Below are 22,329 nucleotides of genomic sequence, written 5' to 3'. Positions count from 1 at the left end.
CTTCGCTTGTCTTCTCTCACCGAAGGGGAAGAGATGGGGGAGGGGAGGGATGGGGTGGGGGGAGGGGAGGGGTGGTGGTGCATACAATTCATCATCAGAGGGTGGGGTGGGAGAGGGGGTTTGGGTGGGGTGGGGGGAGGGGAGGGGTGGTGGTGCATACAATTCATCATCAGAGGGTGGGGTGGGGGGAGGGGTTTGGGTGGGGTGGGGTGGGGTGGGGGGAGGGGTGGGGTGGGGTGGGGAGGGGAAGGGTGGTGGTGCATACAATTCATCATCAGAGGGTGGGGGGGAGAGGGGAGGGGTGATGGTGCATACAATTCATCATCAGAGGGTGGGGTGGGGGAGGGGAGGGTTGGTGGTGCATACAATTCATCATCAGAGGATAGCCTGTTTCCATATTTCGGAATAAAAGACAAGCAAAACTGTAGCAAAAACACACAACTGCACTAATCCTGTTGGTTTGTGCAATGTGTAGTCAGTTGATACGCCAGGCAGGAAGCAGCCTTAAGCCTAACTTCAGTTTTGCGCAAGTATGCAACGGATTAGTTCGGCATACTTGCATAGCGAAAATAAGCAGAAATCAAAATTCATCCCCGCAATTTGTAACTCAACGGCATTTTGCTTCGACTTTACTGGAGGAGCACAACTCAACAAACACTCACTGGGAAATAACACTGGAGAAGTCATGCTCCTCTTCAACAAGAGGAACAAACCCCTTTAAAGAGGATCAACTGGACCATTAAAGATATTGTACACAATATAACAACAACTTACTTGCATCAATAATAATAATAACAACAACAACAATAGTAGTAGTAATAGTAATAATATAAATAATAATACAGTAATAAACTTGATTTAAACTGTAGATGTATCTGCGCCAGGGGTGGGGCTACAGCAGAGGAAGAGAGGGAGAGCTAGAGTACTGGACTGAAGGTTTGTGTCTGTTGGCATTTGTATTGGATGATATGGTTGCAGTGATAGTTGTTGCTGCAGCTTGTGTGTGTGTGTGTGTGTCCAGGAGGGGTTGAGGCTGTGCGTTGTTAAGTTGCAGTAGCAGCGTGCACTTGCTGGGGGGTGGGGGGTGGGGTCTCCATCCTCCTCTCCTCTCTCACTCTCCATCTCTCTTTCCTCTCTAAGACTCTCACTCCTCCTGGAAGACAAAAAAAGCATGCTAGGTTTACATTAACAGCAACTCTGCAAACAATAACTGTCAAGCTCTGAAGTGTGTATGTGGCTGTGGGTGTGTGAATGCGTGTATGTGTGTGTGTGTATGCGTGTGTGTGTATGTGTGTGTGTGTATGTGTGTGTGTATGCGTGTGTGTGTATGTGTGTGTGTGTATGCGTGTGTATGCGTGTGTGTGTATGTGTGTGTATGCGTGTGTGTGTATGTGTGTGTGTATGCGTGTGTATGCGTGTGTGTGTATGCGTGTGTGTGTATGTGTGTGTGTATGTGTGTGTATGTGTGTGTGTGTATGCGTGTGTGTGTATGTGTGTGTGTGTGTACCAGTTCACTGCTGCAGCGGTGCGGCCGGTGCTCCTGAGCAGTGGAAGTGAACGTTCTGCCACTTGCTCTCCCGGCGATGCCACACCCTCGTCTCCTCTGATTGGCTGGAGCATGGGCGGCCGGTGCCGTCGACGAATTGCGTGAGGCGTATGTAGGCGATGCAGGCGGCCTCTTCACCAATCAGGTGGACGTGAGGGTTGAGGATGGTGGTGTGGATGGGCTTACTGTTCTTAGACAGGACTGGGAAGGGAGAGAATAGATAGTTTATGGTTGTATAATTGTTGTGTAATGGTTGTCTTAAGGTTGTGTAGTGGTTGTCTTAAGGTTGTTATAGTTGTGCAATGGTTGGGTAGTGGTTGTCTTAAGGTTGTGCTATAGTTGTGTAATGGTTGTGTAGTGGTTCTCTTAATGTTGTGTAGTAGTTATGTAGTGGTTGTCTTAATGTTGTGTAGTAGTTATGTAGTGATTGTGTTATAGTTGTGTAGTGGTTTTATTAAGTGTGTGTAATGGTTGTCTTACGGTTGTCGAAGTAGAACCGGTGGAAGTCCATGCCCTCCACTAGGTTCCCCAGGGCCTCTGGCTCAAATGACGTCAAACATGGGTCACAGATCTTCCTGTTGAAAACACAGAACACAACACTTTACAACACATTGTCTCACAACACAACAAACACAACACAACACATATTCTCACAACATAACACATTGTTTCACAACACATCATCTGAGCTCAGACTAAAAGAGCAACCATGAAATCTCAGTTTAGAACCTCTATAGTTGTAGGGAGATAATGAGGTGCAGGCTGGGAGTTGTAGTGTTATGGTGATTTGAGCTGCAGGCTATAATTCCTGCAACAATATTTAGAGTATAAAGGTGTTTTTTGCAGAGGTCAGCGCAGTTCAGGAGAGGTAAAATGTCACCTGTAGTTTTAGGGTAAAATTAGGTGCAGGCTAGGAGTTGTAGTGTTATGGTGATGGGCAGGCTGGGACTTTTAGTACTTTGGTGAGGTGCAGGCTGAGAGTTGTAGTGTACTCACGCGTAGGCCTCAAAGTCTCCATTGTTGATAGCTTCAATCAGCTGCTCAGTGATCTTGATAATCTCCTGTTTTCGCACTGCAGGGGGAACCAATAACAGAGTGACCATGGGTCGGGGACAATAAAATGGTTGTGCAACAAATCTCGCAGAGCAAGATTCCCAAAGGTTGGAGCGTCGGCTCCAATTCTGCTCCAGTAGCTCTCACTTCAAGAGCTCTGGGAATGCCCGGCCCAGCATGCATTTCTAGTCTACTTGTGTGCTGCTATAGCCCCTTGCTTTAGCTACTGTCATGGAGTTCACTAAATATTTTCATAAAGAAACTGATAAAACACACAGGTGCAAAATCAAGGTAACTTACAAAGATGAAGACCAAGAGCAAGAGAGCGAGTGCTGTGAATTATTGTGTAATCTGAAAAGACACGTATCCCGAAAGCATGATGGTGTACTTACTACGTGCACATGCTAAAAGAAAGGAACGAGGTGGGTAGTTAAGTGTGTCATTGTAGCAAAACATTTATAAACAAAAAATCAGATCTCTTAAAACTTTCGTTCATTTTTGTTCTATTATCTATACAATAGGCCATGATTGATTTTGGCCCAGTAGGCCTGGCATATTCCCACTTTCAATGAGGTTTCCCTTTTTATTGGGTTATTTAGCCTAAAAACCTTTAGGAATACCTATAGAAAAATATATAGAAAAAAAAACTCTGCATCTCTGCCCAGCCTGGCAAGAGTGGCCCGAAGGGTGTTTAGCATCCCCAGTGGCTCTGCAAGCCAGGAGAGGATATTCTTCGCTGCTGGCCTGCTTTCCAGGCACCATCGCATGAGCCTGAAGCCACAGACTTTGGCCAAACTCATGTTTAGAAAAAAATGAATTCAAAGGCACTAATAAGGCATTTTCCGTTTAATTTGTATTTAATTCTAAGTCACAGCCTATATGTGCAATTTATAGACTATCATGATTTAATACAACTAAATGTTGTTTAGATGCTGAGCCCTTTATGTCCCTACCAGCCTGGTGCTTCACAATGTATTTCTTTGTAGGCTAATACTGTAACGCCCTGGCTCCGGGACTCTGAATATTGAGCCAGGGTTGTTCATTCTTTTGGGTGTATTTCTATGTGTTTGGTCAAGTGACTCCCAATCGGAGGTAACGAGTGTCAGCTGTCGGCTCGTTATCTCTGATTGGGAGCCATATTTAATCTGTTTGTTTTCCGTTGGGGGTTGTGGGTTTTTGTTCTATGTTCAGTCGATGTACTGAGGACGTTACGGATCGTGTTTTGTTTTGTCGTTATTTCAACATTAAAGTCATGTTCACTCCCAACGCTGCGCTTTGGTCGTATTTCATAGGCGAGCGTGACAGAAAAACCCACCACAACGAGACCAAGCAGCAGTTGGATAACGAGTGGTGGAGCCAGAAGAGCGAAGGTTGGGAGAGGACTATGGAGGCCTGGTCCACCGAGAGGAGAGACCCCCAGAAATTTTTTAGGGGGGGGCTCACGACGTCGGGGCAGAAGGTGTACGGCCCGGAGGAGTGCAAGAGGTTGGCAGATATGGCCGCCAGTTTAAGGGGGCCACTGGTTACGAAGGGGATGGAAAGTGTGGAGGCACGGCGAGAGGTACTGGGGGGTGTTTCCAGTCCGGTCCGGCCCGTTCCTGATCCCCGTGTAGGGCCAGGGGTGTGTGTCCCCAGTGCGGTTCTGTCTGTCCCTGCTCAACGCACCAAGCCTACGGGGTGCGTCGCCAGCCCAGCTCGGCCTGTTCCTGCGCCCCGCACCAAGTCTGTGGTGCGTTTTGCCAGCCCAGCCCGGCCTGTCCCTGCTCCACGCACCAAGGATACGGTGTGCGTCGACAGCCCAACCCGGCCTGTCCCTGCTCCACGCACCAAGGATACGGTGTGCGTCGACAGCCCTGCCCGGCCTGTTCCTGCTCCACGCACCAAGGATACGGTGTGCGTCGACAGCCCTGCCCGGCCTGTTCCTGCTCCACGCACCAAGGATACGGTGTGCGTCGACAGCCCTGCCCGGCCTGTTCCGGCCACTCGCACCAGGGATACGGTGCGCGTCGCCAGCCCGACCCGGCCTGTTCCGGCCACTCGCACCAGGGATACGGTGCACGTCGCCAGCCCGGCCCGGCCTGTTCCGGCCACTCGCACCAGGGATACGGTGCGCGTCGCCAGCCCGACCCGGCCTGTTCATGCCACTCGCACCAGGGATACGGTGCGCGTCGCCAGCCCGGCCCGGCCTGTTCCTGCCACTCGCACCAAGCCAGGGGGGCGAGTCGTCAGCCTGGTAAGGCCCATTCCTGTTCCACGCACCAAGCCAGGGGCGCGTGTCGTCAGTCCGGCTCCGGCCAGCGGGGCTAGACAGGACCGGGGGTACTTTGGGGGGTTGGAGAGGGAGTGGGGACCAGGGCCGGAGCCGGAGCCGCCGCCGAGGAGGTGTGCCCACCCAGCCCTCCCTTGTGTAGCCCTTGTTGAGGCGCGGTCGCGGTCCGCGCCTTTAGGGGGGGGTACTGTAACGCCCTGGCTCCGGGACTCTGAATATTGAGCCAGGGTTGTTCATTCTTTTGGGTGTATTTCTATGTGTTTGGTCAAGTGACTCCCAATCGGAGGTAACGAGTGTCAGCTGTCGGCTCGTTATCTCTGATTGGGAGCCATATTTAATCTGTTTGTTTTCCGTTGGGGGTTGTGGGTTTTTGTTCTATGTTCAGTCGATGTACTGAGGACGTTACGGATCGTGTTTTGTTTTGTCGTTATTTCAACATTAAAGTATGTTCACTCCCAACGCTGCGCTTTGGTCGTATTTCATAGGCGAGCGTGACAAATACAGTGCATTCGGAAAGTATTAGACTCCTTGACTTTTTCCACATTTTGTTACGTTACAACCTTATTCTAAAATGGATTAAATTGTTTTCCCCCCTCAATAAACTACACACAATACCCCATAATGACAAAGCAAAAACTGGTTTTTAGAAATGTAGGCACATTTATTCTCTGCAGATCCTCTCAAGCTCTGTTAGGTTGGATGGGGAGCATCGCTGCACAGCTATTTTCAGGTCTCTCCAAAGATGTTAGATCGGGTTGACGTCCGGGCTCTGGCTGGGCCACTCAAGGACATTCAGAGACTTGTCCCGAAGCCACTCCTGAGTTTTCTTGGCTGTGTGCTTCGGGTCGTTGTCCTGTTGGAAGATGAACCTTCGCCCCCAGTCTGAGGTCCTGAGCGCTCTGGAGCAGGTTTTCATCAAGGATCTCTCTGTACTTTTCTCTGTTCATCTTTGCCTCGATCCTGCCTAGCATCCCAGTCCCTGCTGCTGAAAAACATCCCCACAGCATGATGCTGCCACCATCATGCTTCACCGTAGGGATGGTGCCAGATTTCCTCCAGACTTGACGCTTGGCATTCAGGCCAAAGAGTTAAATATTGGTTTCATCTGACCAGAAAATCTTGTTTCTCATGGTCTGAGAGTCCTTTAGGTGCCTTTTGGCAAACTCCAAGCGGGCTGTCATGTGTATTTTACTGAGGAGTGGCCACTCTACCATAAAGGCCTGATTGGTGGAGTGCTGCAGAGATGGTTGTCCTTCTGGAAGATTCTCCTATCTCCACAGAGGAACTCTGGAGCTCTGTCAGAGTGACCATCGGGTTCTTGGTCACCTCCCTGACTAAGGCTCTTCTCCCCCGATTGCTCAGTTTGTCCGGGCGGCCAGCTCTAGGAAGAGTCTTGGTGGTTCCAAACTTCTTCCATTTAAGAATGATGGGGGCCACTGTGTTCTTCAATGCTGCAGACATTTTTTACTACCCTTCCCCAGATCTGTGCCTCGACACAATCCTGTCTCGGAGCTCTACGGACATTTCCTTCGACCTCATGGCTTGGTTTTTGCTCTGACATGCACTGTCAACTGTTGGACCTTATATAGACCTTATATAGCCTTTCCAAATCATGTCCAATCAATTGAATATACCACAGGTGGACTCCAATCAAATTGTAGAAACATCTCAAGGATGATCAATGGAAACAGGATGCACCTGAGCTCAATTTCGAGTCTCATAGCAAAGGGTCTGAATACTTACGTAAATAAGGTATTTCTGTTTTTTATTTCTAATACATTTGCAAAAATGTCTAAAAACCTGTTTTCGCTTTGTCATTATGGGGAATTGTGTGTATTTATTTAATCAATTTTAGAATAAGTCTGTAACGTAACAAAATGTAGAAAAAGTCAAGGGGTCTGAATACTTTCCAAATGCACTGTAATATAGCCTAAATTATTCATTTTCGTTCCTTCTTAGGCTCCCTGTCTGGCTCCTGACCTATTTAGTGTTTATATGCTGTTTAATATGACATGTAGCCTATTTGAAATGATGAGCTTTTTCATGTTTATTAAAATACTTTTATTTTCAAATCATATGGTTATGTTTCAATATTCAAAACCAAATGGTAGGTCCAGGTAGTCACAATAATAGATGGGTGTTTGTTAAATTGTGATTTTAATTAATGGAGCGAATTCGAAGCGGCAGTTTTTGGCGGGGTGGTTGGAAAGGACGTGGATGTCCATGAGCGATGAGCGGGATTTCCGTCCGCTCAACTCCGCTCACATACTCTGGTAATTCTACATACTCTGGTAACTGTACATACTCCGGTAACTCACAGAGTGAGGCTTGTTGTCATAGCAGAGATACTCACCAGATGGCTTGCTATTCATGGTGGTAAATCCTCTCATTCATCTCTCTCTTTTTATCTATCTCTCTCTCTCTCTCTCTCTCTCTCTCTCTTATCTCCCTCTCATCCTCTGAGCCTGGTATAAGTACACTCGCACACACTCCCTCCACTAGCGTGGACAACACACTGACGCATACCCATAATGTACAGTCCTGCCACTCAGGTCTCCATAGAGCTATGCAGGGCCATGGAGAATGAAGACCTCAACACCAGAAAGACTTCACCGGATATAGTTCACCTGGCTTCTTACTTCTTCTCCTTCTCCTTCTCCTTCTCCTTCTCCTTCTCCTTCTCAGCCCTCTCCTCTCCTCTCCTCTCCTCTCCTCTCCTCTCCTCTCCTCTCCTCTCCTCTCCTCTCCTCTCCTCTCCTCTCCTCTCCTCTCCTCTCCTCTCCTCTCCTCTCCTCTCCTCTCCTCTCCTGTGTGAGGCATGTTGAGCTCATCCAGCTATTCCTGTCCCTAGATAAGACTTACTTCCTCCCTCTCCCTCTATCCTTCTATCCCTCCCTCTCCCTCTATCCCTCCCTTTCCCTCTCCCTCTATCCCTCCCTATCCCTCTTCCTCTATCCCTCCCTCTCCCTCTCCCTCTATCCCTCCCTCTATCCTTCTATCTATCCCTCCCTCTCTCTATCCTTCTATCCCTCCCTCTCCCTCTATCCCTCCCTCTCCCTCTATCCTTCTATCCCTCCCTCTCCCTCTCCATCTATCCCTCCCTCTATCCTTCTATCCCTCCCTCTCCCTCTCTCCCTCCCTCTCCCTCCCTCTCCCTCTCCATCTATCCCTCCCTCTCCCTCTATCCATCCCTCTCCCTTTCTCCCTACCTCTCCCTCTCCCTCTATCCCTCCCTCTCCCTCTATCCCTCCCTCCTTCCTATCCCTCGCTCTTTCTCTCTTCCAGCAGACCAACAGAAGGGCTTACTTACATACAGTAGCTGCTGGGGTTTCTGATATACCCTCTCCTTCCTCTCTCCTTCCCCTCTCTCCTTCCTCTGTCCTTCCTCTCTCCTTCCTCTCTCCTTCCCCTCTCTCCTTCCTCTCTCTCTTTCCTCTCTCCTTCCTCTCTTCTCCCTCTCTTCTCCCTCTCTCCTTCCACTCTCTCCTTCCACTCTCTCCTTCCCCTCTCTCCTTCCTCGCTTCTTAATAATATTAATAATATGCCATTTAGCAGACGCTTTTATCCAAAGCGACTTACAGTCATGTGCGCATACATTTTTACGTATGGGTGGTCCCAGGGATCGAACCCATTACCCTGGCGTTACAAGTGCTACCAATTGAGCTACAGAGGACCTCTCGCCTTCCTCTCTTCTCCCTTCTCCTTCCCCTCTCCTTCCTCTCTCCTTCCTCTCTCTCCTTCCTCTCTCCTTCCTCTGTCCTTCCACTCTCCTTCCTCTCTCTCCCCCTATTTCCTTCCTCTCTCTCCTTCCTCTCTCCTTCCTCTCTCTCCTTCCCCTCTCTCCCTCCCCTCTCTCATTCCCCTCTCTCCTTCCCCTCTCCTTCCTCTCTCTCCCCCTCTCTCCTTCCTCTCTCTCCTTCCTCTCTCCTTCCTCTCTCCTTCCCCTCTCTCCTTCCCCCCTCCTTCCCCTCTCTCCTTCCTCTCCCTCCTTCCTCTCTCTCCTTCCCCTCTCCGTCCTCTCTCCTTTCTCTCCTTCTTCCCTCCTTCCCCTCTTTCCTTCCTCTCTACTTCCCCTCTCTCCTTCTTTCCTTCCTCTCTCCTTCCTCTCCCCTTCCCCTCTCCTTCCTCTCTTCTCCCTCTCTCCTTCCTCCCTCCTTCCCCTCTCTCCTTCCACTCTCCTTCCTCTCTTCTCCCTCTCTCCGTCCTCCTCCTTCCCCTCTCTCCTTCCTCTCTCCTTCTTCTCTCCTTCCTCTCTCCTCCTCTCTCTCATTCCCCTCTCTCCTTCCTCTCTTCTCCCTCTCGCCTTCCTCTCTTCTCCCTTTCTCCTTCCCCTCTCCTTCCTCTCTCCTTCCTCTCTCTCCTTCCTCTCTCCTTCCCCTCTCTACTTCCCCTCTCCTTCCTCTGTCCTTCCACTCTCCTTCCTCTCTCCTTCCTCTCTCTCCTTCCTCTCTCTCCTTCCTCTCTCTCCACCTATTTCCTTCCTCTCACTCCTTCCCCTCTCTCCTTCCCCACTCCTTCCCCTTTCCTTCCCCTCTCTCCTTCCCCTCTCCTTCCTCTCTCTCCTTCCTCTCTCTCCTTCCCCTCTCTCCTTCCTCTCCCTCCTTCCTCTCTCTCCTTCCCCTCTCCGTCCTCTCTCCTTTCTCTCCTTCCTCCTCCTTCCCCTCTTTCCTTCCTCTCTACTTCCCCTCTCTCCTTCTTTCCTTCCTCTCTCCTTCCTTCTCCCCTTCCTCTCTCCTTCCTCTCTTCTCCCTCTCTACTTCCTCCCTCCTTCCCCTCTCTCCTTCCCCTCTCTCCTTCCACTCTCCTTCCTCTCTTCTCCCTCTCTCCGTCCTCCTCCTTCCCCTCTCTCCTTCCCTTCTCTCCTTCCCCTCTCCTTCCTCTCTCCTCCTCTCTCTCATTCCCCTCTCTCCTTCCTCTCTTCTCCCTCTCGCCTTCTCCTTCTCCTTCTCCTTCTCAGTCCTCTCCTCTCCTCTCCTCTCCTCTCCTCTCCTCTCCTCTCCTCTCCTCTCCTCTCCTCTCCTCTCCTCTCCTCTCCTGTGTGAAGCATGTTGAGCTCATCCAGCTATTCCTGTCCCTAGATAAGACTTCCTTCCTCCCTCTCCCTCTATCCCTCCCTCTATCCTTCTATCCCTCCCTCTCCCTCTCTCCCTCCCTCTCCCTCTCCATCTATCCCTCCATCTCCCTCTATCCCTCCCTCTCCCTCTCCCTCTATCCCTCCCTCTCCCTCTCCCCCTCTCCCTCCCTCTCCCTCTATCCCTCCCTCCTTCCTATCCCTCGCTCTTTCTCTCTTCCAGCAGACCAACAGAAGGGCTTACTTACATACAGTAGCTGCTGGGGTTCCTGATATACCCTCTCCTTCCTCTCTCCTTCCTCTCTCCTTCCCCTCTCTCCTTCCCCTCTCCTTCCTCTCTCCTTCCCTCTCTCCTTCCTCTCGTCTCCCTCTCTCCTTGCTCTCTCCTTGCTCTCTCCTTCCTCTCTCTCCTTCCCCTCTCTCCTTCCTCGCTTCTTAATAATAATAATAATATGCCATTTAGCAGACGCTTTTATCCAAAGTGACTTACTGTCATGTGCGCATACATTTTTACGTATGGGTGGTCCCGGGGATCGAACCCACTACCCTGGTGTTACAAGCGCCATGCTCTACCAATTGAGCTACAGAGGACCTCTCGCCTTCCTCTCTTCTCCCTTTCTCCTTCCCCTTCTCCTTCCTCTCTCCTTCCCCTCTCTCCTTCCTCTCTCTCCTTCCTCTCTCCTTCCCCTCTCTACTTCCCCCCTCCTTCCTCTGTCCTTCCACTCTCCTTCCTCCTTCCTCTCTCCTTCCCCTCTCTCCCCTCTCTCCTTCCTCTCTCTCCTTCCTCTCTCCTTCCTCTCTCTTTCCTCTCTCTCTACCCTCTCTCCTTCCCCTCTCTCCTTCCTATCTCCTTCCACTCTCCTTCCTCTCTTCTCCCTCTCTCCGTCCTCCTCCTTCCTCTCTCCTTCCCCTCTCTCCTTCCCCTCTCCTTCCTCTCTCCTTCCTCTCTCTCATTCCCCTCTCTCCTTCCTCTCTTCTCCCTCTCACCTTCCTCTCTCCTTCCTCTCTCCTTCCTTTTTCCTTCCTCTCTCCTTCCTCTCTCTCCTTCCCCTCTCTCCTTCCTCTCTCCTTCCTCTCTCCTTCCCATCTCCTTCCCCTCTCCTTTCCCTCTCTCCTTCCCCTCTCTCCTTCCTCTCTCCTTCCTCTGTCCTTCCCCTTTCCTTCCTCTCTCCTTCCTCTCTCGTTCCTCTCTCCTTCCTCTCTCCTTCACCCTCCTTCCTCTCTCCTTCCCCTCTCCGTCCCCTCTCTCCTTCCTCTCTCTCTACCCTCTCTCCTTCCCCTCTCTCCTTCCTATCTCCTTCCACTCTCCTTCCTCTCTTCTCCCTCTCTCCATCCTCCTCCTTCCTCTCTCCTTCCCCTCTCTCCTTCCCCTCTCCTTCCTCTCTCCTTCCTCTCTCTCATTCCCCTCTCTCCTTCCTCTCTTCTCCCTCCTCTCTTCTCCCTCTCGCCTTCCTCTCGCCTTCCTCTTCTTTATTAAAATACTTTTATTTTCAAATTATATGGTTATGTTTCAATACTTCAAAACCAAATGGTAGGTCCAGGTAGTCACAATAATAGATGGGTGTTTGTTAAATTGTGATTTTAATGAATGGAGCGAATTCGAAGCGGCAGTTTTTGGCGGGGTGGTTGGAAAGGACGTGGATGTCCATGAGCGATGAGCGGGATTTCCGTCCGCTCAACTCCGCTCACATACTCTGGTAACTCTACATACTCCGGTAACTCTACATACTCCGGTAACTCACAGAGTGAGGCTTGTTGTCATAGCAGAGATACTCACCAGATAGCTTGCTATTCATGGTGGTAAATCCTCTCATTCATCTCTCTCTTTTTATCTCTCTCTCTCTCTCTCTCATCTCCCTCTCATCCTCTGAGCCTGGTATAAGTACACTCGCACACACTCCCTCCACTAGCGTGGACAACACACTCACGCATACCCATAATGTACAGTCCTGCCACTCAGGTCTCCATAGAGCTATGCAGGGCCGTGGAGAATGAAGACCTCAACACCAGAAAGACTTCACCGGATATAGTTCACCTGGCTTCTTTCTCCTTCTCCTTCTTCTCCTTCTCCTTCTCCTTCTCCTTCTCCTTCTCCTTCTCCTTCTCCTTCTCCTTCTCAGCCCTCTCCTCTCCTCTCCTCTCCTCTCCTCTCCTCTCCTCTCCTCTCCTCTCCTCTCCTCTCCTCTCCTCTCCTCTCCTCTCCTCTCCTCTCCACGGCATGTTGAGCTCATCCAGCTATTCCTGTCCCTAGATAAGACTTACTTCTTCCCTCTCCCTTTATCCCTCCCTCTCCCTCTATCCTTCTATCCCTCCCTCTCCCTCTATCCCTCCCTCTCCCTCTATCCCTCCCACTCCCTCTATCCCTCCCTCTCCCTCTATCCTTCTATCCCTCCCTCTCCCTCTCCCTCTATCCATCCCTCTCCCTCTATCCCTCTATCCCTCCCTCTATCCTTCTATCCCTCCCCCTCCCTCTCCCTCTATCCCTCCCTCTCCCTCTATCCTTCTATCCCTCCCTCTCCCTCTCCCTCTCCCTCTCCCTCTATCCCTCCCGCTCCCTTTATCCCTCCCTCTCCCTCTATCCTTCTATCCCTCCCTCTCCCTCTCCCTCTATCCCTCCCTCTCCCTCTATCCTTCTATCCCTCCCCCTCCCTCTCCCTCTATCCCTCCCTCTCCCTCTATCCTTCTATCACTCCCTCTCCCTCTCCCTCTCCCTCTATCCCTCCCGCTCCCTTTATCCCTCCCTCTCCCTCTATCCTTCTATCCCTCCCTCTCCCTCTCCCTCTATCCCTCCCTCTATCCTTCTATCCCTCCCTATCCCTCTCCCTCTATCCCTTCCTCTCCCTCTATCCTTCTATCCCTCCCTCTCCCTCTATCCCTCCCTCCTTCCTATCCCTTGCTCTTTCTCTCTTCCAGCAGACCAACAGAAGGGCTTACTTACATACAGTAGCTGCGGGGGTTCCTGATATACCCTCTCCTTCCTCTCTCCTTCCTCTCTCCTTCCCCTCTCTCCTTCCCCTCTCTCCTTTCTCTCTTCTCCCTCTCTCCTTCCTCTCTCCTTGCTCTCTCCTTCCTCTCTCTCCTTCCCCTCTCTCCTTCCTGGCTTCTTCCTCTCGCCTTCCTCTCTCCTTCCCCTCTCTCCTTCCTCTCTCTCCTTCCTCTCTCTCATTCCTCTCTCCTTCCCCTCTCCCCCCCCTCCTTCCTCTCGCTCCTTCCTCTCTCCTTCCTCTCTTCTCCCTCTCTCCTTCCTCTCTCCTTCCTCTCTCTTTCCCCTCTCTCCTTCCTTTCTCTGTCCTCTCTCCTTCCTCTCTCCTCTTTACTGTCCCTCTTTTAAGCCTCTCCTCCCATTCTCAACTGTGTTTGGTGTTCTCATGGTGTTCAACCATAGTACTGTATGTGTGTGTCATGATAATAGTAGTATGTGTGTGTGTGTGTGTGTGTGTGTGTGTGTGTGTGTTTGCGTGCGTGCGTGTGTGACTCACGTTTCACATCCTCATCCTCAATAGTGGTGTTGCTGTCAGATGAATCCTGCAGACACAGAGAGACATGTCAGTGACAGGTCAACCCAGATACACACATGCACATACACACACACACGCACACGTACATACACACACACACACACTACTATTATCATGACACACACATACAGTACTATGGTTGAACACCATGAGAACACCAAACACAGTTTCCCCCATCCAGTTCGCAGTCCCATACATGCAGTGCTCTATACCAGTAGAAACCACCAGATGGCAAGACATAGCGCGCACCCACAGTGCCCAGTTCCATTTAGTTCCACAAGATGGCGGTGGTGGACAAAATATCTCCACACAATGTAGTGTGGGTAGTTTTGTGTCAGTGTGGTTATATTAAGCAGCTGTTCCCAGGTCTGTATGACTGCGGCATGCAGGCACACCAGACCTCAAAAGCACAAAGACCAGACCTACAACTCACACAAAACTCCTCAACCAGGAGTCATGCTAGACACGCACGCACACACACACAATCACACACATGCACTATAATACGCTAACACACCAGCTTGCCAAGGACAGAGCGAAAGAAGACGAAGATGAGAGGACTGAAAGGAGGAGAGAAAAAGTTGGAGGGATGGAAGAAGGATGTACCTTGTTCCTATCCACATGGATAACAGTGGTCTGAGGCTCCTATAGAGATAAATAGAAAGAGATAGAAAGAAAGAAAGAAAGAAAGAAAGAAAGAAAGAAAGAAAGAAAGAAAGAAAGAAAGAAAGAAAGAAAGAAAGAAAGAAAGATAGATAGAAAACAACAGAGAGAGAGAGATAGAAAATAACAGAGAGAGAGAGAGATAGAAAACAACAGAGAGAGAGAGAGAGAGAAAACAACAGAGAGAGAGAGAGATAGAAAACAACAGAGAGAGAGAGATAGAAAACAACAGAGAGAGAGAGAGAGATAGAAAACAACAGAGAGAGAAAGAGATAGAAAACAACAGAGAGAGAGAGAGATAGAAAACAACACAGAGAGATAGAAAACATCAGCGAGAGAGAGATAGAAAACAACAGAGAGAAAGAGAGATAGAAAACAACAGAGAGAAAGAGAGATAGAAAACAACAGAGAGAGAGAGAGATAGAAAACAACAGAGAGAAAGAGAGAGAGAAAACAACAGAGGGAGAGAGAGATAGAAAACAACAGAGCGAAAGAGAGATAGAAAACAACAGAGAGAGAGAGAGAGAGAGAAAACAACAGAGAGATAGAGATAGATAACAACAGAGAGAGAGAGAGAGAGAGAGATAGAAAACAACACAGAGAAAGAGAGATAGAAAACAACAGAGAGAGAGATAGAAAACAACAGAGAGAAAGAGAGAGAGAAAACAACAGAGGGAGAGAGAGATAGAAAACAACAGAGAGAGAGAGAGAGATAGAAAACAACAGAGAGAGAGAGATAGAAAACAACAGAGAGAGAGAAAACAACAGAGAGAAAGAGAGATAGAAAACAACAGAGAGAGAGAGAGAGATAGAAAACAACAGAGAGAAAGAGAGATAGAAAACAACAGAGAGAAAGAGATAGAAAACAACAGAGAGAGAGATAGAGAGAAAACAACAGAGAGAGAGAGAAAACAACAGAGAGAAAGAGAGATAGAAAGCAACAGAGAGAAAGAGAGATATAAAACAACAGAGAGAGAGAGAAAACAACAGAGATAGAGATAGAAAACAACAGAGAGAGAGAGATAGAACACAACAGAGAGAAAGAGAGAGAGAAAACAACAGAGAGAGAGATAGAAAACAACAGAGAGAAAGAGAGAGAGAAAACAACAGAGAGAGAGAGATAGAAAACAACAGAGAGAGAGATAGAACACAACAGAGAGAAAGAGAGAGATAGAAAACAACAGAGAGAGAGAGAGATAGAAAACAACAGAGAGAAAGAGAGAGAGAAAACAACAGAGAGAGAGAGAGATAGAAAACAACAGAGAGAAAGAGAGAGAGAGAAAACAACAGAGAGAGAGATAGAAAACAACAGAGAGAGAGAGATAGAAAACAACAGAGAGAGAGAGATAGAAAACAACAGAGAGAGAGAAAGAAAACAACAGAGAGAGAGAGAGAGAAAACAACAGAGAGAGAGAGAGATAGAAAACAACAGAGAGAGAGAGAGATAGAAAACAACAGAGAGAAAGAGATAGAAAACAACAGAGAAAGAGAGAGATATAAAACAACAGAGAGAGAGATAGAAAACAACAGAGAGAGAGAGAGATAGAAAACAACAGAGAGAAAGAGATAGAAAACAACAGAGAAAGAGAGAGATAGAAAACAACAGAGAGAGAGAGATAGAAAACAACAGAGCGAGAGAGAAAGAAAACAACAGAGAGAGAGAGAGAGAAAACAACAGAGAGAGAGAGAGATAGAAAACAACAGAGAGAGAGAGATAGAAAACAACAGAGAAAGAGAGATAGAAAACAACAGAGAAAGAGAGAGATAGAAAACAACAGAGCGAGAGAGAGAGAACGAGAGAGAGATAGAAACAACAGAGAGAAAGAGAGATAGAAAACAACAGAGAGAGAGAGAGAAAACAACAGAGAGAAAGAGAGAGATAGAAAACAACAGAGAGAGAGAGAGATAGAAAACAACAGAGAGAGAGAGAGATAGAAAACAACAGAGTGAGAGAGAGAGATAGAACACAACAGAGAGAGAGATAGAAAACAACAGAGAGAGATAGAAAACAACAGAGAGAGAGATAGAAAACAACAGGAGAGAGAGAGAGAGAGAGAGAGAGAGAGAGAGAGAGAGAGAACAGAGAGAAAGCGAGATAGAAATCAACAGAACGAGAGAGAGATAGAAAACAACAGAGAGAGAGAGAAAACAACACAGAGAGAGAGAAAACAACAGAGCGAGAGAGAGATAGAAAACAACAGAGAGAAAGAGAGATAGAAAACAACAGTGTGAGAGAGAGAGAGAAAACAACAGAGAGAGAGAGAGAGAGAAAACAACAGAGAGAAAGAGAGAGAGAAAACAACAGAGAGAGAGAGAGAGAGAGAGAAAACAACAGAGAGAAAGAGAGATAGAAAACAACAGAGAGAGAGAGAGAAAACAACAGAGCGAGAGAGAGAGAGAGAGAGAGAGAGAGAGAGAACGAGAGAGAGAGAAACAACAGAGAGAAAGAGAGATAGAAATCAACAGAAAGAGAGAGAGATAGAAAACAACAGAGAGAGATAGAAAACAACAGAGAGAGATAGAAAACAACACAGAGAGAGAGAGAGATAGAAAACAACAGAGAGAGAGAGAGAACAACAGAGAGAAAGAGAGATAGAAATCAACAGAAAGAGAGAGAGATAGAAAACAACAGAGAGAAAGAGAGAAAGAAATCAACAGAAAGAGAGAAATAGAAAACAACAGAGCGAGAGAGAGATAGAAAACAACAGAGAGAGAGAGAGAGAGATAGAAATCAACAGAGAGAGAGAGAAAGAAATCAACAGAAAGAGAGAGAGATAGAAAACAACAGAGAGAAAGAAAGATAGAAAACAACAGAGAGAGAGATAGAAAACAACAGAGATAGAGAGATAGAAAACAACAGAGAGAGATAAATAAATCAACAGAGAGAGAGATAGAAAACAACAGAGAGAGAGAGAGAGAAAACAACACAGAGAGAGAGAGAGAGAACAACAGAGAGAAAGAGAGATAGAAAACAACAGAGTGAGAGAGAGAGATAGAACACAACAGAGAGAGAGAGAGATAGAAAACAACAGAGAGAGATAGAAAACAACAGAGAGAGAGAGAGATAGAAATCAACAGAAAGAGAGAGATAGAAAACAACAGAGAGAGGTAGAAAACAACAGAGAGAAAGAGAGATAGAAATCAACAGAAAGAGAGAGATAGAAAACAACAGAGAGAGAGAGAGAAAACAACAGAGAGAGAGAGAGAGATAGAAATCAACAGAGAGAGAGAGATAGAAATCAACAGAAAGAGAGAGAGAGATAGAAAATAACAGAGAGAAAGAAAGATAGAAAACAACAGAGAGAGAAAGAGATAGAAAACAACAGAGAGAGAAAGAGATAGAAAACAACAGAGAGAGAGATAGAAAATAACAGAGAGAAAGAAAGATAGAAAACAACAGAGAGAGAGAAAGAGATAGAAAACAACAGAGAGAGAGAGATAGAAAACAACAGAGAGAGATAAATAAATCAACAGAGAGAGAGATAGAAAACAACAGAGAGAGAGAGAGATAGAAAACAACAGAGAGAGAGAGAGAGAGAGAGAGAGGTATGACAGGTAAGAGATGAAGAGAGATGATAGACAGCAGAGTTGTAGGTGACAGGTAAGAGATGAAGAGGGATATAGACAGCAGAGTTGTATGCGTTAGAGAAAAGACAGAGAAAGAGATACAGAGGGAGAGAGTGAGAGAAGAAAACACTAGTTAAATTGAAGGAAGAGAGAGAGAGAGAGATTTCCCCCTGAGAAAGGGTTATCAAAGGGTTAATGGAAGGAAATAAATGGTTATTCAAAGAATTCCTCTAAGAAAATGATATCAGCAACAAAAAAATACTAGTCTCACTCAGCCACTTATTTTCACACTGGCAAGAACCTAAAACGAACACACATCAAACCCAAAGCCACCCAGCACCCATATCTTCCAGGAGCTCATAAGTTGTGGATCTCTTCCTAAGGATTCACAGTTTACACCAGGCCAAACCGAACACAGATTTACATACACCTGAGTGACACACACCAACACTGTCACCCACAAATAGACCCAATGTCAATGGCTTGTGACTGCACTTCCACCAGTAAGCCGTTGTCGCTACTCTATTACGGCACCTTACAGATACTACAACCTGACGGACCATGACTGACAAGTCATGCAGCTTCATCATACTCACAGTCGCACACACACAAACAGTCGCACACAATCACACACACAGAACGGCTTCTAATAGGTGGCTGGTGATGGGTGCAGAGTGCAGACAGACTAAGACAGAGAGAGAGAGAGAGAGAGAGAGAGAGAGAGAGAGAGAGAGAGAGAGAGAGAGAGACACACACACAGACAGACAGACAGGCAGACAGACAGACAGACAGACAGACAGACAGACAGACAGACAGACAGACAGACAGACAGACAGACAGAAAGAAGAACAGACAGACTAAGGACATAAAGATGGACAGAGATACAGAAGAACAGACAGACTAAGGACATAAAGATGGACAGAGAAAGGGAGAGAATAAAGTTGAATAGAGACAGAGGGAGATGGAGTGATGTAGAAAGGAGGAGTGTACCAGTGCAGCAGAGGGGGCTCCTTTGGGGCTGATGACTGTGCTGTTTCTCGTGCTGTTAGGCTGCAGCAGTGCACAGAAAACAAGGGGTTAAAACACGACACAACAGAGAAGTGAGAGGAGGTGTGGATGTGGGTGTATGGAGGTGGTTGTATGGGTATGGATGTGGGTGTATGGATGTGGGTGAGGTTAGAAAGGAGGCTGGTCTAGTGGTTGTGCTGCCACCGCTTGATCACATTATTCCCCTGAAGGCAGCGGTTCAAATCCTGATTATGCGCTACACTTCTATCAATATATCTTTCAATATAACTTCAAAGAACACATAAGGAGAGTGGAATTCCACTTTTTTAAAGAATTTAAAACAATCAGGAGTTGCCCCTATACAGTGATCTAAGGTCCGTTTTGCAGTTTCCCCACTAAAAATGTTCAAGGTTAGGATTTAGCTAGACTTAGGAAAGCTGATCCTAGATCTGTGATCTGTGCCAACATCTACCTCTAAATAATAAATAAGCCACTCTCTTTCCCATCTCTGCAGTGAATATACTGTACGGTCTATATCAGATCCAAGTCTATGTAAGGTTCTTGTCTATATCTATCATGAGACGGACTCATTCAACCCCAAATGACTGATATACAGGGCAGGATCAATATTGTGAGTCAGTCAGTGTGCAGCCAGCCTATCAGAGGACCTGGTTAGTGTGAGTGAGCGGATTAGAAGTGATTGAGCCTATCAGGCAGAGCAGGTCTCCCAGGAGATGTACCAGTATGTGGACTGTGGGGGCAACACCACCTCACTGCACAGTAAGACAGTAAAAACACAGCCATAATGGAAGCCCATCTATCTAAAGGTAGACTAAAGGGTTTTACAGAGTTCCTTTTGGCACACTTCTACTAGAGAATAGGTGAAATTAACAAGGTGCCAATGTACAGTTTCCTGAGGGTTTGATGATGTTGCAGGTAGAAATTATTTTGTGCAAATTCTTCCTAATCCAATGATCCGATTCAATGTGTACAGTCATTTGAGATATATACTGAATAAAAATATAAACGCAATATGTTAAGTGTTGGTCCCATGTTTCATGAGGTGGAATAAAAGATCCTAGACATTTTCCATACGCACAAAAAGCTTCTTTTTTTGTGCACACATTTGTTTACATCCCTGTTAGTGAGCATTTCTCCTTTACCAAGATAGTCTATCCATCTGACAGGTGTGGTATATCAAGAAGCTGATTAAACAGCATGATCATTACACAGGTGACCTTGTGCTGGGGACAATAAAAGGCAACTTTAAAATGTGCAGTTTTATCACACAACACAATGCCACAGATGTCTCAAGTTTTGAGGTAGCGTGCAATTGGCATGCTGACTGCAGGAATGTCCACCAGAGCTGTTGGCAGAGAATTTAATGTTCATTTCTCTACCATAAGCCGCCTCCAACGTTGTTTTAGAGAATTTGGCAGTATGTCCAACCCGCCTCACAACCGCAGACCACGTGTAACCACGCCAGCCCAGGACCTCCACATCCGGCTTCTTCACCTGCGGGATCGTCTGAGACCAGCAACCTGGACAGCTGATGAAACTAAGGAGTATTTCTGTCTGTAATAAAGCCCTTTTGTGGGGAAAAACTCATTCTGATTAGCTGGGCCAGGCCCACCCATGGCTGCACCCCTGCCCATGTGAAATCCATAGATTAGGCCCTAATGAATTTATTTCAGTTGACTGATTTCCTTATATGAACTGTAACTCAGTAAACTCATTGAAATTGTTCCATGTTGAGTTTATATTTTTGTTCAGTATAGATGCACTTTAGCTTGGAATGGGAAACACAATCATCAGAAAGTATTATACGGCAGAGTTGTTGATGTAATGTAACCTGTACCACTAACCTTCCCAGACCACTAGGTATGGGACATGCAATACAAATTACAGTGAGGGAAAAAAGTATTTGATCCCCTGCTGATTTTGTACGTTTGCCCACTGACAAAGACATGATCAGTCTATAATTTTAATGGTAGGTATATTTGAACAGTGAGAGACAGAATAACAACAAAAAAATCCAGAAAAACGCATGTCAAAACTGTTATAAATTGATTTGCATTTTAATGAGGGAAATAAGTATTTGACCCCTCTGCAAAACATGACTTAGTACTTGGTGGCAAAACCCTTGTGACAATCAGAGGTCAGACGTTTCTTGTAGTTGGCCACCAGGTTTGCACACATCTCAGGAGGGATTTTGTTCCACTCCTCTTTGCAGATCTTCTCCAAGTCATTAAGGTTTCGAGGCTGACGTTTGGCAACTCAAACCTTCAGCTCCCTCCACTGATTTTCTATGGGATTAAGGTCTGGAGACTGGCTAGGCCACTCCAGGACCTTAATGTGCTTCTTCTTGAGCCACTCCTTTGTTGCCTTGGCCGTGTGTTTTGGGTCATTGTCATGCTGGAATACCCATCCAAGACCCATTTTCAATGCCCTGGCTGAGGGAAGGAGGTTCTCACCCAAGATTTGATGGCATATGGCCCGTCCATTGTCCCTTTGATGCGGTGAAGTTGTCCTGTCCCCTTAGCAGAAAAACACCCCCAAAGCATAATGTTTCCACCTCCATGTTTGACAGTGGGGATGGTGTTCTTGGGGTCATAGGCAGCATTCCTCCTCCTCCAAACACGGCGAGTTGAGTTGATGTCAAAGAGCTCGATTTTGGTCTCATCTGACCACAACACTTTCACCCAGTTCTCCTCTGAATCATTCAGATGTTCATTGGCAAACTTCAGATGGGCCTGTATATGTGCTTTCCTGAGCAGGGGGACCTTGCGGGCGCTGCAGGATTTCAGTCCTTCACGGCATAGTGTGTACCAATTGTTTTCTTGGTGACTATGGTCCCAGCTGCCTTGAGATCATTGACAAGATCCTCCCGTGTAGTTCCGGGCTGATTCCTCACCGTTCTCATGATCATTGCAACTCCACGAGGTGAGATCTTGCATGGAGCCCCAGGCCGAGGGAGATTGACAGTTATTTTGTGTTAGTTCCTTTTGCGAATAATCGCACCAACTGTTGTCACCTTCTCATCAAGCTGCTTGGCGATGGTCTTGTAGCCCATTCCAGCCTTGTGTAGGTCTACAATCTTGTCCCTGACATCCTTTGGTCTTGGCCATGGTGGAGAGTTTGGAATCTGATTGATTGATTGCTTCTGTGGACAGGTGTCTTTTATACAGGTAACAAGCTGAGATTAGGAGCACTCCCTTTAAGAGTGTGTTCCTATTCTCAGCTCGTTACCTGTATAAAAGACACCTGGGAGCCAGAAATCTTTCTGATTGAGAGGGGGTCAAATACTTATTTCCCTCATTAAAATGCAAATCAATTTATAATATTTTTGACATGCATTTTTCTGGATTTTTTTGTTGTTATTCTGTCCCTCACTGTTCAAATAAACCTACCATTAAAATTATAGACTGATCATTTCTTTGTCAGTGGGCAAACGTACAAAGTCAGCAGGGGATCAAATACTTTTTCCCCTCACTGTAAGTAATAGGATAGAATCCTCATTTTGATTTTCACCACCACTAATCACCCCAAACCACTTTTTGATGGCGTTTTCCATATTATTTTTTGTACAAGCCTCTTTTTTTTGGGGGGGGGGATGCATTGTTTTCTACATAAT

At 47.1% G+C, this 22,329-nt stretch overlaps 1 protein-coding gene across 8 annotated transcripts in view; it reads right to left on the bottom strand.

The window, feature by feature from the left end:
* Window positions 1-293: 293 nt before the first annotated feature.
* Window positions 294-22,329, bottom strand: part of LOC121582124 (calcium/calmodulin-dependent protein kinase type II subunit beta) — a 61,941-nt gene continuing 39,905 nt past the window's right edge. For 3 of the 8 annotated variants that reach the window (XM_041897713.2, XM_041897714.2, XM_041897717.2), the window contains 7 exons: window positions 18,678-18,737; window positions 14,064-14,102; window positions 13,419-13,464; window positions 2,543-2,618; window positions 2,027-2,121; window positions 1,508-1,747; window positions 294-1,153 (listed from right to left, as the gene is read on the bottom strand). In XM_041897713.2, the coding sequence (XP_041753647.1) occupies window positions 1,512-1,747; window positions 2,027-2,121; window positions 2,543-2,618; window positions 13,419-13,464; window positions 14,064-14,102; window positions 18,678-18,737 (552 nt within the window). In that variant the 3' untranslated portion in view covers window positions 294-1,153; window positions 1,508-1,511. The remainder of the gene's footprint in view (window positions 1,154-1,507; window positions 1,748-2,026; window positions 2,122-2,542; window positions 2,619-13,418; window positions 13,465-14,063; window positions 14,103-18,677; window positions 18,738-22,329) is intronic. The other 5 variants (XM_041897715.2, XM_041897716.2, XM_041897720.2 and 2 more) reach the window with 2 other exon arrangements.

The sequence above is a fragment of the Coregonus clupeaformis genome, chromosome 15, assembly GCF_020615455.1.
Source record: "Coregonus clupeaformis isolate EN_2021a chromosome 15, ASM2061545v1, whole genome shotgun sequence".
Lineage (NCBI taxonomy): Eukaryota > Metazoa > Chordata > Actinopteri > Salmoniformes > Salmonidae > Coregonus > Coregonus clupeaformis.
The sequence above is the reverse complement of the archived record's forward strand: the minus strand, read 5'-3'. Positions and strand labels throughout refer to the sequence as shown.